Genomic DNA, 14,306 nt, shown 5'->3' on the forward strand with positions numbered 1-14,306 from the left:
ACAGCTCTTGGAGGTGGAGGAACAACCACCTGATGTTTCTCTGACAATCAGTCCTCATCATCCCCGATGAGGCTGTTATACCTGGGGATCAGTCCTTGCCTGATCTCAGGCTATTTGAAGACCTTTTTAAGAGAGTGGCTGCATCCCAAGACATCCAACTATCAGAGGCACCAGCAAAACAGCACATGCTTCTTAAAAACTTGCAACCCTCACAAGGTAGAGTTGCAATACCAATAGATGAAGCTATTATGAAGTCTGCGGATGACACATGGCAGACCCTAGCCTCCATACCCTCCAACGAATAAGAGGGCAGATAAATGATACTTTATCCCACAGATATCCCACAGAAGGGGGCTGACTTTCTATTTACACACCCGCAGCCCAACTTATTGGTTGTGGACGTTGCTCAGCATACATCAAAACTCTCAACACAGGCTTAGTAATGACGAGGACAAACAGCACATGCATTTATTTGGTAGAAAGCTATACTCTACCACTACACTCCTCCTTAGAATAGCCAACTATGCAGCATTGTTGTCCAACCTTGATTTTGACAATTACTCAAAATTATCTGCCTTAATGGAACACCTTCCAGATTCTAAATGAGCCATACTGAAATCGATTGTTCAGGAGGGCTATGTTTCCTCCAGAACAACATTACAAATAGCCTTGGACGTGGCCAACGCAGCAACCAGAGCGACTGCCACATCAGTGGTCACGTGAGGGGCATCCTGGCTACAGTCTGCTGGCGTTCCCCACGAGTTAGTCTAAGGTGGAAGACTTCCCCTTTGACAAATTGAAGCTGTTCGTGGAAAAGACGGATGACGTCCTCCGTTCAAGTAAGGACAGGACAACTTTACGCACGTTGGGAATGTGCCTGCCACCCTACTGTCATAAATGTTACACCCCGTATTAAAAGCAGGAGTTCACCTACCAAAGATACAACCAGCATGCGTTTGATCAGTCCAAACCCAGACAACGGCCTTAGAGAAAACGACCACAGAGCAACCGTAATGCCAATTACGTAAAGCAGCATTTTGACTTGTTTGTTGAGGGCTTGCAGAACATTCCTATCTCCCACCAGCCATCACACCCCGGTTCAGTTTTCTATCATTGCGTAAGACCCTTCTGACATCGTTGGAATGCTATCCCTTTAGACTGTTGGGTGCTCAAAGTAATTACATCAGGGTACACCATTCCCTTTACTACACTACCTTCAACTTCCTCACCCTCCCCATCCCTCTTTACGGACCCCCTCACGAAAGTCTGCTCAGGCAAGAAGTACAGCATCTATTCAACTTGAGAGCAATAGAGACTGTTCCCGAAGACTTTCAGGGCAAAGGATTTTATTCACATTACTTCCTCATCCCAAAAAGGACCTATTTTAGATCTCCACAGATTCAACCACTGTTTTTGAAAACAAAGATTCAAAATGGTTATCCTGGCAGCTATAATCCCAGCGCTGGACAAGGAAGACTGGTTTGCAGCCCTGGACCTGCAACCTGTCAGGTTGGAGGAAGGTTACTAGCGGAGTTCCTCAGGGATCAGTTTTGGGGCCAATTTTATTTAATCTTTTTATCGCTGACCTTAGCACCAAAAGTGGAAGTGTCCTGATAAAATTTGTGGATGACACAAAGTTGGGAGGTATTGCCAATTCAGAAAAGGATCGGGATATCATACAGGAAGATCTGGATGACCTTGTAAATTGGAGTGATAGCAATAGGATGAAATTTAATAGTGAGAAGTGTAAGATTATGCATTTAGGGATTAATAACAAGAATTTTAGTTATAAGCTGGGGACACATCAGTTGGAAGTAACGGAGGAGAAGAATGACCTCGGAGTCCTGGTTGATTATAGGATGACTATGAGCCGCCATTGTGACATGGCTGTGAAAAAGGTTAATACGGTCTTGGGATGTATTAGGCGAGGTATTTCCAGTAGGGATAAGGTGGTGTTAGTGCCATTATACAAGGCATTGGTGAGACCCCATTTGGAATACTGTGTGCAGTTCTGGTCTCCCATGTTTAAGAAGGATGAATTCAAACTGGAACAGGTACAAAGAAGGGCCACTAGGATGATCCGAGGAATGGAAAACCTGTCTTATGAAAGGAGACTCAGGGAGCTTGGCTTGTTTACCTTAACCAAAAGAAGGTTGAGGGGGGACATGATTGCACTCTTTAAATATATTAGAGGGATAAATACCAGGGAGGGAGAGAAATTATTCAAGCTTAATACCAATGTGGACACAAGAACAAATGGATATAAGATGGCTAGTAGGAAGTTTAGACTTGAGATTAGATGAAGGTTTCTAACCATTAGAGGAGTGAGGTTCTGGAACGGCCTTCCAATGGAAGTAGTGGGGGCAAAAGATCCATCTGGCTTCAAGATTAAACTAGATGGGTTTATGAAGGGGATGGTTTGATGAGATAACATGATCTTGGTAACTAATTGACCATTCATTATTAGTGGTAAATAGGTCAATGGAGGGATGATAGGAGTTACTATAGAGAACTTTCTGGGTGTCTGGCTGGTGAGTCTTGCCCACATGCTCAGGGTTTAGCTGATCGCCATATTTGGGGGCGGGAAGGAATTTTCCTCCAGTGTAGATTGGCAGAGGCCCTGGAGGTTTTTTGCCTTCCTCTGTAGCATGGGGTACAGATCACAGCTGGAGGATTCTCTGCATCTTGGGGTCTTCAAAGTATTTGAAGGCTTCAATATCTGAGATACAGGTGAGAGGATTATTCTAGGAGGTGGTGGGTGAGATTCTGCGGCCTGCATTGTGCAGGGGGTCAGACTAGATGATCATAATGGTCCCTTCTGACCTTAAAGTCTGAGTCTATGCATATTTCCATGTAGCATCTGTGTGCCAGGTATGAGTAGTTTTCTCCATTTCGTGGTAGGACTGGACCACTGTTAATATCGGGTGCTTCCATTCGGCCTTTCTACAGCACTCAGAGTATTTTCAAAGACCCTGGCTGTGGTGGCGCAGAGTGGCTGTGGTGGCGCAGCGTACCTGTGCAGACATCAAGTCATCATATTCCCTTACCTGGACGATTGCTAGGTCAAAGGCACATGAGAGGCAGAGGCACGATGCATGGTTTTGACAACAAGACAAGTATTCAAACTCCTGGGCCTTTTTTTGTTACTCAGCGTACAAAAGTCCACTCTACTACTGATGCAGGATCTGGAATTTAGAGACGCTTGGCTAGACGCTGTGTCAGCAAGAACTTACCTACCATTGCGGCGGTTCCATGCCATTCAAGAGCTTGTTACTACTTTCACCATCAGCCCTATAGTTACGATACATGCCTTCAACTGATGGTCATATGGCCGCTACAACCTATGTAGTCAGACACGCACTCCTGAACTTTTGTTGCCTCCAGCATTGGATAGCTACTGTTTACTCCTCTCAAAAATGACAAACACATAAGCGGTTATTTCTCCCGCCCCCCCCCCCCCCATCACATGTTGTGCAGTCCCTCATATGGTGGATCAAACTTTGCAATCTGTTAGTGGGCATGCCTTTCCATTGGGATCAGCCCTAAGTGCACATAACCACAGATGCTTCCCTCATGGGTTGGGGAGCCCTTATGGACACAATGTCCATTCAGGGAAGATGGTCCACTTACCATATGAATTTATTAGAGCTCAGCTGTTTTGAACGCTTGCAAACATTTCGTAATATACATTTGTGGCAAGATGGTCGGGATATTGATCGACAGTATATCAACAATGTATTATATCAACCGTTAAGGGGGCGCTCGATCCCAGTCACTACGTGCCAAGGTAGTCTGACTATGGAATTGGTGTATTCGAAACTGTCACACTGTAGCCTAATACTTACCAGGAATAAACAACATAGCAGCAACTGCTCTCAGCAGACACTTTGCCCCAGATCATGAATGGGGACTACATCCCCAGTGTCTCCAATCCAATTTTCAGCTATGGGGGTTCCCAGAGAGAGACCTTTTTGCATTCTACAAGAAGAAATGTCATCAGTACTGTTCCAGAGCTGGTATTGCCCATGGGTCCCTAGGAGATGCCTTTCTCTGCAGCTGGAAGGGTCCTCTTCTGTATGTGTTTCCTCTCATCCCCAGTGTGCTGGATAAGATCCATCCAGACAAAGCCATGGTAATACTCATAGCACCATTCTGGCTGCGCCAGGTATGGTTACCCTATCTGTATCAGATGTTTCCTCGACCTCCCTACCACTGGTAATTCATCACCATTTTCTGGCTCAGAAGTCAGAGACTCTACGCAACCTGCAACCACGTGTCCTAAGACTGATGGCATGGTTCCTTGCTGGGTCTATTGGGGCATTACAGTGCTTAGACTAAGTAAAAGAGATCCTCCTACATAGCAGAAAACAGTCTACCCAATCTACTTACCTACAGTAATGGTGGAGATTCCTGTCCTGCTGTTCTAACCAGAATCTGGACCTCAAAATGGCACCTTAGAAAAAATATCCTAGACTACATCTTATTATTTACAGATTCAGGCCTTGCCATTGCATCAATAAAAGTGCATTTGTGGCCATTACCACCTTTCGTGAACCTGCAGAGGGTTTTTCAATCTTTGCACATCCCATTACAACAAGACCTAACAGGTCTTGTCAACTTATACCCACCATGCAAACTAGCACCACCTTTGTGAAATTTAGAAATGATGCTGGACATGTTCGCCCAAAGTGCCTTTGAGCCTTTGTCCACCTGCTCTCTCTATCTGATGTCACTCAAGGTAGTTTTTCTACTAGCAGTCACTTCTGCCCGCAGAGTAAGTGAGTTGGCGTCTTTAATGGTGGTTCCTCTGTATACCATTTTCAACAAAGGATAAGGTTGTACTTTGTCCTCATCCATCCTTCATTCCTGAAGTATGTTCTAAATTTCACCTAAATGAGCCAGTTGTACTTCCTACCTTCTACCTTAAACCACTTCGAACCACAGCAGAAGCGAGGTTTCATCTGCTTGATGTATGCAGAGCAATGGCCTTTTATGTGGACAGAACTCAAGCTTTTCGTGAATCAGATCGACTGCTCATCTCCACAACTGAACATATGGAAGGGAAACCTTCCATGGAAGGGAAAGAATTTCCAATGTAGTGGTATCAAGCAATGTTACGCTATAAGAAATAAGCCACTGCCTCAGAATCCAAGAGCACACTTGATGAGAGCTGTGGCAACATCAACAATCCCGTGCATACCACTCATATTTTGCACAACAGGCTGAAACTCTGTTGTCAACAATGGATCCTCATTACTGTGGACCAAAGGTTTTTCGAGGGCATCAATACTGGTTACATAATCCCCTTTATGCCCCCCACCCAACCCTCTTCCCCATCTTTCTTCAGGGACCCCTCTCATGAGCCCCTACTATAATCAGAGATGCAAAAACTCAGCTTAGGGGCAGGAAAGCTGGTCCCTTCCAATTTTCAAGGAAGAGGGTTTTATTCCAACTACTTCCTAACTGCCAAGGAAACACGGTTGTAGACCCATTTTGGATCTCAGGAAGCTCGACAGGTTCATACGCAACAAGTTCAGAATGGTGACCCTGGACACTTATACTTGCACTGGATGAGGGGGATTGGTTCCCAGCCCTTGACCTTCAGGACACACATTTTCATATAATGATACATCTCGCACACAAGGTTTGTCAGATTTAAGTTAGGCAACACCCACTACCAGTATTGAGTCCTCCCTTTTGGCCAATACATGTCTTCTGCTTCTAGGACACAAGAAGGCAACATCTTTCATGGTGCCTCTTGTGAGGTTACACACGTGCTCCCTGCAGCCATAGCTTGCATCCATCTACATTCCCAGTTGACATAGCCTTGCAAGACATATTACACTTCCACCAATAGTTCTCCAGTGTCTGAAATGGTGGACCTCTCCTCACAACCTCCTCATGGGTGTACCCTTCCATTGCCTTGACCCACCAATAGTGATCACAACTGATGCATCACTACTCAGCTGGGGGGCCCATTGTGACAACCAGACAGTCCAGCCTAGATAGTGAAGTCGCTTTTTGAATGGTGACATCAACATTCTGGAGCTCAGGGCTATCCACAATGCATGTGCACATTCCTTCCCTTTTTCTGAGGCAGAACCATACTTATCCTCATGGACAGAGTACGCCATGTATATTCTATATCAACCAGCAGGGGGGTGCCCGATCATGCTCACTATATGTGGAATCAGTCAGGTTCTGGATTTGCTGCCTGACAACAACATAGCTCCAACTGCAATGTATGTACCAGGGTGACAGAACATCACTGCAGACAAACTGAGCATACACTTCTAGGAACAGCACTGGGAACTCAGCCCCCACATCATCCTCCCAGTATTCTGACAATGGGGCTTCATGGTCATGGACTTATTTGCAACAGTGTCCAACCACAAATGCCATTACTTCCGTTCCTAAACAGGTTGAGGCAAAAGATCGGAGGGAGATGCCTTCACCACACCTGGACTGACTCTTTTCTCCATATATTTCCGCTGACCCCTCCCTGCTCTCGAGCATGATGAACAGGATTTGTGAGGACTGAGCCGCAGTGATTCTAACAACACCCTACTGGCCAAAAGAACTATGGTTTCCCCACCTGCATCATCTATTGATTGCCCACCCGATTTCCCTCTCCATTGGACCCCACTTGCTGATCCAACATCGAGGCAAAACTCACCACGCAGACCTGAGGGCTCTCAGACTCACAGCATAGCTTCTTCATGGTTCCAAAATGTAGAACTTACCTGTTCTGAGACAGTGAAGCAGATTCTCGTAAATAGTCAGCGCTCCTCTATGAAGTATACCTACAAAAATAAATGGAGATTTTTCAGGAGTGGTGCGGCCAAAGTCAGTTACTATTCTGATGCTTACCATACTTGAATACCTGATGGATCTTAGTGAGGCGGGACACTCCATCAGCTCCATTTGAGTCTACCTGTCTTCCATCACAGTTTTCCATAAGCCAGTGAACAACTTTTTGCTCTTCACACATCCCATCATGAAGCACTTCTTAACAGATTTGTGAAAGACATTCCCAAATTTACATTTTCTGATGCTGCCTTGGGATTTAAGACTTGTGTTTAGCACATTGACAAGACCACCCTTTGAACAACTAGCTCCTGCCTTCCTGCAACATCTGGCCATGAAAGTGGCTTTTATAATAGCAATAACGTCTCCTAGAAGGGTAAGCGAAATTGCAGCCCTATTGGCTGACACGCCACATACCATTTTTATCAAGGATAAAATCATTCTCAGACCTCACCCCAAAGTTCCTTCCTAAAGTTGTATCAGACTTCCATAACAATTAACCCATTCGTTCACCCATTTATTTTCCTAAACCTCACAGCTTCCTCAGGGAAGTGATACTACACACTCTGGATGCCAGAAATGCTCTTGCATTTTACGTAGATAAGACCAAGAAATTTAGAAAACAGACTTTTCATTTCTGTCTGGTTCTCGCAGGGGACCACCTTTTTCTGCATAACTCATATACAAGTGGATAGCCAATTGCATATACACCTTCTCCCTCTTCATAGGAGGGAACCACCTGAGACAGTCAGTGCACATTCCACTCGTATGATAGCTGCATGAACAGCTTTCCTGCATAATGTGTATCTCATCAATATCTGTAGAGCAGCAAAGTGGTCTTCATATCACATCTTCGCACAACATTATGCTCTGCAACAAGGATCCATACCTACCAGCTCCTTAGCTGATGCGGTCCTTGCCTCTTCTCAGAGCTGATTCCAAGACCCACCACCGCGAGCGGCGGGTTCTGATAACTAATCATCTGTGTGGAGCACCCACAGGGATACCACTACGAGTTGTTACCTTGTGCAGGAACAGTGGTTCTTCAAGGTGTGTGTTTGAAGGAGGAGGGCTCATGCCACGCTCACAGCTAACAAACGAAAACAGTATGAGACGGTGACTGCATATGCGCAACACGGGAAGGCAGTGCTAGTGAAAAATCTCCAGTCGCCAGCATCAGGATGCACCAAGACTTGAATTGGAGCACCCACAGGGGGAGACATCTTAAAGAACTATCGTTACTGTCCAAGGTGAGTAACTTCTTTTTAGTTGCAGTGTAGGCATGGCAATAATGGCCCAAGTTTTCAAGAAGGCATGCATTGCCATGGTGAATACTCTATAAGCTTTAGAAGTATGCATACTCTTCATAGAAGTAGCTAATTGACTTTAGATTTTATACGATTAATTAGGAAACTTTGTTCTTAAGTTGTGTTGTAGAACTTGAGTTGTTGCCCTGTTATAGACCATGTGTGGTTTCATATACATTATGATTTTGAATAATAAAAGCAAAAATGCATTTTTGAAAGCTATTGTAGTAGCTGTAGTTGTGTTTGTAGAGTATAATCATATGCTTCCTCTAGGTGATGCTGTTCCTAATTCTTTTCTTGAAAAGACATGGAAAAAAAATGCTACATCTGATCTTAATGGGAAAATTCAGTCTGTAAGTATTTTATACCATCTCTCAAACATGACTTGAAATTAACATTTGCAAAAAACATGTTGATGTTCTGATGTGCTCTACAATATAAAGTTTATTTCCTCTGTAGCTGCTTTCTTAGTACTAAATTAAAACTTTACCAGATAAATTACATAAAACCATAGAAATGTAGACTTGTAAAGGACATCAAGTAGTCATCAGGTACAGTCGTTCGCTCTGTTGATAGCACCAAATAAACCAATACCACCCCTAAAAGGTCTTAGGCCAACCTGTTTTTAAAAAAGCCTCCAACGATGCGAATTCTGCCAGCTTTCTTGGAAGCGTGTTCCAGGATTCAATTACCGTTATAGTACTAATTTTTTTCCTAATATCGAAAGTAACTCTCCTTTGCTGCAGATTAAACTCATTACTACTTTTGCTACCTTCAGTGGGCATGGAGAACGAGGAATCTCTGTCCCATATGTAGCTTCATTTAATATCATCGGAATATAGTTATCAGGTCCTTCTCAGTGTTCACTTAAAAGTAAATATGCCCAGTATGCTTGACAATTCCTTATAGGTCATGTATTCTCAATCTTTTGCCCTTTTCTTACTTGCCCTCGACACTCTGTACTTTGACCATAGCTTTCCTAAAGTGTGACACTTAAAACTGTGTACTGCTTTCCAGCTGAGCCCTCAAAAATGCCAAGTAGAGTGGGACAGTTAATCCTCTGGTTGTACATATGACTTCAGTTAAATAGCTTCTAGAATATTGGCCTTTTTTGCAGCTTCATCACATAGTTGACTCATATTCAGTTTGTGATCTATTGTAATCCCTAAATCCTTTTCAGCAGTACTACTGCCTAACCAATCATTTCCCATTTTATAGTTATGCATTTGATTTTTTTCCTTCCCAAGTGAAATATTTTGCACTTACCTTTATTGAATTTCCTCTTGTTGAATTCAGAGCCTTTCCCAATTATCAAGGTTGTTTTGAATTCTAATAGTATGCTCCAAAACAGTGATGGGCAACCTAGGCTAGTGAGTGGGCCTCATGAGTGGTTTTCCATCTCAGTGTGCTGCAAGATTGATATAACCAACACGGTCTCCCTGGAGTGGGTGGTTTTGTTAACTTCACTTGTGTACCTAGAATCTGCAGGATGAGCAGACTGGATGCAAAGACTGCAAGACACTCTGTAAATGTTGTGTGCAAATAGCATGTACCTCATTCACATGTGCTTGCTTTTTAAGTGCCTGTTGCTTTAATAATATAGGTAGGAAAAAACGACATGGGTGACATGTCGTGACAATCTACATGGACAGTGATAAACCAAACCAAACCACAGTGGGCTACATGCAGCTCTCAGGCTGCAGGTTGCCCACCACTGCTCCAAAGGGTTTGTGGTCTCTTGCAGCTTGGTGTCATCTGTAAGGATTTTTTTTTTTAAAGCACGCTCTCCATTCTTTGATACAAATCAGTATTTTCACTAACACAGTGAAGAGTACAACACCTAACACATGGATATATAACCGTAGATTGAATAATTGTATCTACACTCAACATTCCAATTGTCCTCAAGTCAGACTTCTTGGAGGTCTTGCTTTTGAATCTTCAGTTAACAATATAAGAACGTAAGAATGGCCAAACTGGGTCAGACCAAAGGTCCATCTAGTCCAGTACCTTGTCTGCTGACAGTGGCCAATACCAGATGCCCCAGAGGGAAGGATGACTACCAGTAATCCTCACGTGATCCCTCCCCTGTCACTCATCTCCAGAGAAACAGAGGCTAGGAACACCATTCCTACCGATGCTGGCTAATAGCCATTGATGGATCTAACCTCCATGAATCTATCTAGCTCTTTTTTGAACCCTGTTAAAAGTTCTAGCTTTCACCCCATCTTCTGGCAAGTAGTTCCACAGGTTGATTGCGCTAAGTGAAGAAAAACTTTCTTTTATTTGTTTTAAACCTGCTGCCTATTAATTTCATTTGATGACCCCTGGTTCTTATATTGTGGGAATAAGTAAATAACTTTTACTTATCCACTTTTTTCACACCAGTCATGATTTTATAGACCTCTATCATATCCCTCCTTAATCTCCTCTTTTCTAAACTGAAAAGTCCAAATCTTTTTAATCTCTCTTCATATGGGACCCGTTCCAAACCCCTAATCATTTTTGTTTCCCTTTTCCAAACTTTCTCAAATGCCAAAATATCATTTTTGAAATCAGGTGACCACATCTGTACGCAGTATTCAAGATGTGGGCGTACCATGGTTTTATGTAGAGGCATTAAGATATTTTCCGTCTTAATCCCAGTTCCTTTTTTAATGACTCCTAACATTCTATTTGCTTTTTGACTGCCACTGCACACTGAGTGGATGTTTGCAGAGAACTATCTACAGTGACTCCAAAATCTCTCTTGAGTAGTTGTAGCGAAATTAGTCCCCATCATATTGTGTGTGTATATATAGTTGGGATTTTTTTTTTCCAATGTGCATTTACTTACATTTTTCAACATTAAATTTCATTTGCCATTTTGTTGCCCAGTCACTTAATTTGATGAGATCTTTTTGAAGCTCTTCAAGAGTCTGCTTTGGTCTTAAGTATCTTGAGCCATTTGGTAGCATCTGCAAATTTTGCCACCTCACTATTTACCGCTTTCTCTAGATGATTTATGAATAAGTTGAATAGGGAATGGTCCCAGGACAGATCCTTGGGGCACTCCACTAGTTACCTCTCTCCACTCTGAAAACTTACCATTTATTCCTACCCTTTGTTTCCTGTGTTTTTAATCAGTTATCAATCCATGAAAGCACCTTCCCTGTTATCCCATGGCAATTTATTTTACTTAAGAGCCTTTGGTGAGGGATCTTGTCAAAGGCTTTCTGGAAATCTAAGTATACTAGATCGAACTTGTCCGCATGTTTGATGACCTTCTCTCTCCTTCCCCCACAAAAAATGCTAGTAGATTAATAAGACATTTCCCTTTACAGAAACCATGTTGACTTTTCCTCAACAAATTATGTTTATCTATGTGTCTGACAATTTTATTCTTTACTATAGTGCAACTAATTTGCCCGGTACTGCTGTTAGACTTACCAGTCTGTAATTGGCAGGATCAACTCTAGAGCCCTTTTTAAATATTGGCGTCACATTAGCTATCTTCCAGTACTTAGGTACAGAAGTTGATTTAAAGGATAGGTTACAAACAACAGTTCATAGTTCTGCAGTTTCCCATTTGAATGCCATCTGATCCCGATGACTTGTTAATGTTAAGTTGATCAATTTGTTCCAAAACCACCTCTGACAACACCTCAGTCTGAGACAACTCGTTAGATTTGTCACCTAAAAAGAATGGTTCAGGTTTGGGAATCTCCCCAATATCCTCAACTGTGAAGACAGAAGCAAAGAATTCATTTAGCTCCCTGCTATGACTTTATCATCTTTGAGTGCTCCTTTAGTATCTCGTAGTCCAAAGGCCCCACTGGATGTTTTGCCAGCTTCCTGCTTCCGATGTACTTAAAGATTTTGCAATTACTTGGAGTTTTTAGCAAGCTGTTCTTCAAACTCCTTTTTGGTTTTTCTTATTATATTTTTTACACTTTGACAAAGTTTATGGTCCTTTCTATTTTCCTCACTAGGATTTGTCTTCTACTTTTTAAAAGATATCCTTTTATCTGACACTGCTGCTTTTACCTGGTTAAGCCAAGGCACAGTGCCACTTTTTTGGTTTTCTTGATGTGTTTTTAATTTGGGGTATACATTTAAGTTGGGCCTCTGTTATGGTGTCTTTGAAAAGTTTTCATGCAGCTTGCAGAGATTTTACTTTTGTTACTGTGCCTTTTAACTTCTGTTTAACTAACTTCCTCATTTTTGTGTAATTCTTCTTTTTGAAGTTAAATGCTACAGTGTTGGGCTGCTGAGGTGTTTTTCCCATCACAGGAATGTTAAATTTTATTACATTATGGTCACTATTTTCAAACGGTTCAGTTATATTTACCTCTTGAACCAGATCCTGTGGTCCACTTAGGACTAAATCAAGAATAGCCTCTACCCTTATGGGTTGCTGTACCAGCTGCTCTAAGAAACATTTAAGGTATCAAGAAATTTTATGTCTGCACCCTGTCCTGAGGTGATGTGTAGCGAGTCAATATAGGGATAGTAGAAATCTCCCACTATTATTGAGTTTATTTTGATAGCCTCTCTAATCTCCCTTAGCGTTTCATAGCCACTATCGCTGTCCTGATCAGGTGGTCGATAATATATTCCTTCTGCTAGATTCTTATTATTGGAGCATGGAATTTCTGTCCGTAGAGATTCTATGCAACATTTGGCCTGTGAGGGGTGCGATCACCCCATCCCAGCGCGAGAGGGGGGCTCAGCGAACCCCTTCGCTCTCTTTCCGCCCGTATCCTGCCTCGGGCCTCTGCTCGAAAGCCCGGACAATTGGGTGCGATCACCCTCTTCCGGGAAGGGAGGGGGGGTCAGCGAATCCTGCAGTTGTCACCCGTCCTTGGGTGGGGCCTGTGCCCACAATCCAATCTCCACCTGTTTGCGGATGACCTGGTTCTACTGCATGCCTCCACCAGTGCTGCCCACGTTTGGATGCTCCTCGGGGTGAGGGAGGGGGACCCGGTCCCACCCTCTCTCCGGGTCCCAGCCCGGGGCCCTAAGCATTGGGGTCTGCTCGTGCCCCGGCACAGTAGACGGGGGTCACTCCGGCTGTAACCCATCTACCCACGGGCCCCTACCTTGGTACCTTCCTGCCGTTGCCCCGGACCCCAGGGCCTATCTTGGTTCCGACGTCCCGAGTCCAGTGTCGCTCCACTGGGGTCCCGGGGGTCCGTTCTCCCCACCGCGTCCAGTCTCAGCCTGGTCGCTCCTTCCAGAGTCGGCGGGGTGGGGTCCAGTCACCGTCGGAGCTGGGAGCCCCTCGGTCGGGTCCGGGCTGCCTGCTGGCCTCAGAGCTGCCCGGAGTCCGTCCTGCGCCTCGGGGCTCTCCTCCCTCTTCGCGAGGAGGCTGCCCCCTTCCTCGCTGGTGGTGAGCCTTTTTAAACAGGCCCGCCACTCCGGACGCCGCCCGGGGCTCCTCCCCTTCCGGTGGCGTGCCGGCGTTCTTGGCCGCCGCTTGGCCGCCTTGCTCCACCCGGCCCCCGTTCAGCGTGGCCTCTGGGGAGGGGCCAGCACTTCCCCGTCGGCACAGGCACGGAGGCTGAGCCCAGGCCCGCTGGCCTTCACTGCCCACTGCATTTGTGTATAAGCACTTTAATAATTTTTCACTATTTATGTGTCTGCCATTTCCTGATGTTAGACTCTTTTTCATTTGATTCTCGTCTGATCTGACCCGTACTTCCATCCTCTCCTCCTGACTAGAACATAGAGCACCTTTATTAATAGAACCTCCCCTAAGAGATGTCTCTGTCCAATCTATTTGCTCTTCAGCACCTGACGGCTTTCCTCCAAGTCTTAGTGTAAAAACTCTGCTCTATGACCTTTTTAATGTTAAGTGCCTGCAGTCTGGTTCCATTTTGGTTTAGGTGAAACCCATCCTTCCTTTATCAACTCCCCCTATCCTAAAAGTTTCCCCAGTTCCTAATAAATCTAAAAACCTCCGCTTTACACTATCGTCTCATCCATGCATTGAGACTCTGAAGCTCTGCCTGCTTTACTGGCTGTGCTCGTGGAACTGGAAGCATTTCAGAGAACACTACCATAGAGGTCCTGGATTTCAGTCTCTTTCCTAGCAGCCTAAATTTGGCCTCCAGAATCTCTGTCCTACCCTTCCCTATGTAATTGGTACCTCCGTGTACCACGACCACTGGCTCCTCCCCAGCACTACACAGAAGTCTATCTAGATGTCTT

At 44.3% G+C, this 14,306-nt stretch overlaps 1 protein-coding gene across 4 annotated transcripts in view; it reads left to right on the top strand.

Annotated features, from left to right (window-relative positions):
• Positions 1-14,306, top strand: part of TDRD12 (tudor domain containing 12) — a 230,676-nt gene that overhangs the window by 42,437 nt on the left and 173,933 nt on the right. For all 4 annotated transcript variants that reach the window (XM_089781493.1, XM_075940128.2, XM_075940130.2 and 1 more), the window contains one exon: positions 8,388-8,467. In XM_089781493.1, the coding sequence (XP_089637619.1) occupies positions 8,388-8,467 (80 nt within the window). The remainder of the gene's footprint in view (positions 1-8,387; positions 8,468-14,306) is intronic.

This window comes from Pelodiscus sinensis, chromosome 12 (assembly GCF_052426305.1).
Source record: "Pelodiscus sinensis isolate ZL-2025 chromosome 12, ASM5242630v1, whole genome shotgun sequence".
Taxonomy (NCBI): domain Eukaryota; kingdom Metazoa; phylum Chordata; order Testudines; family Trionychidae; genus Pelodiscus; species Pelodiscus sinensis.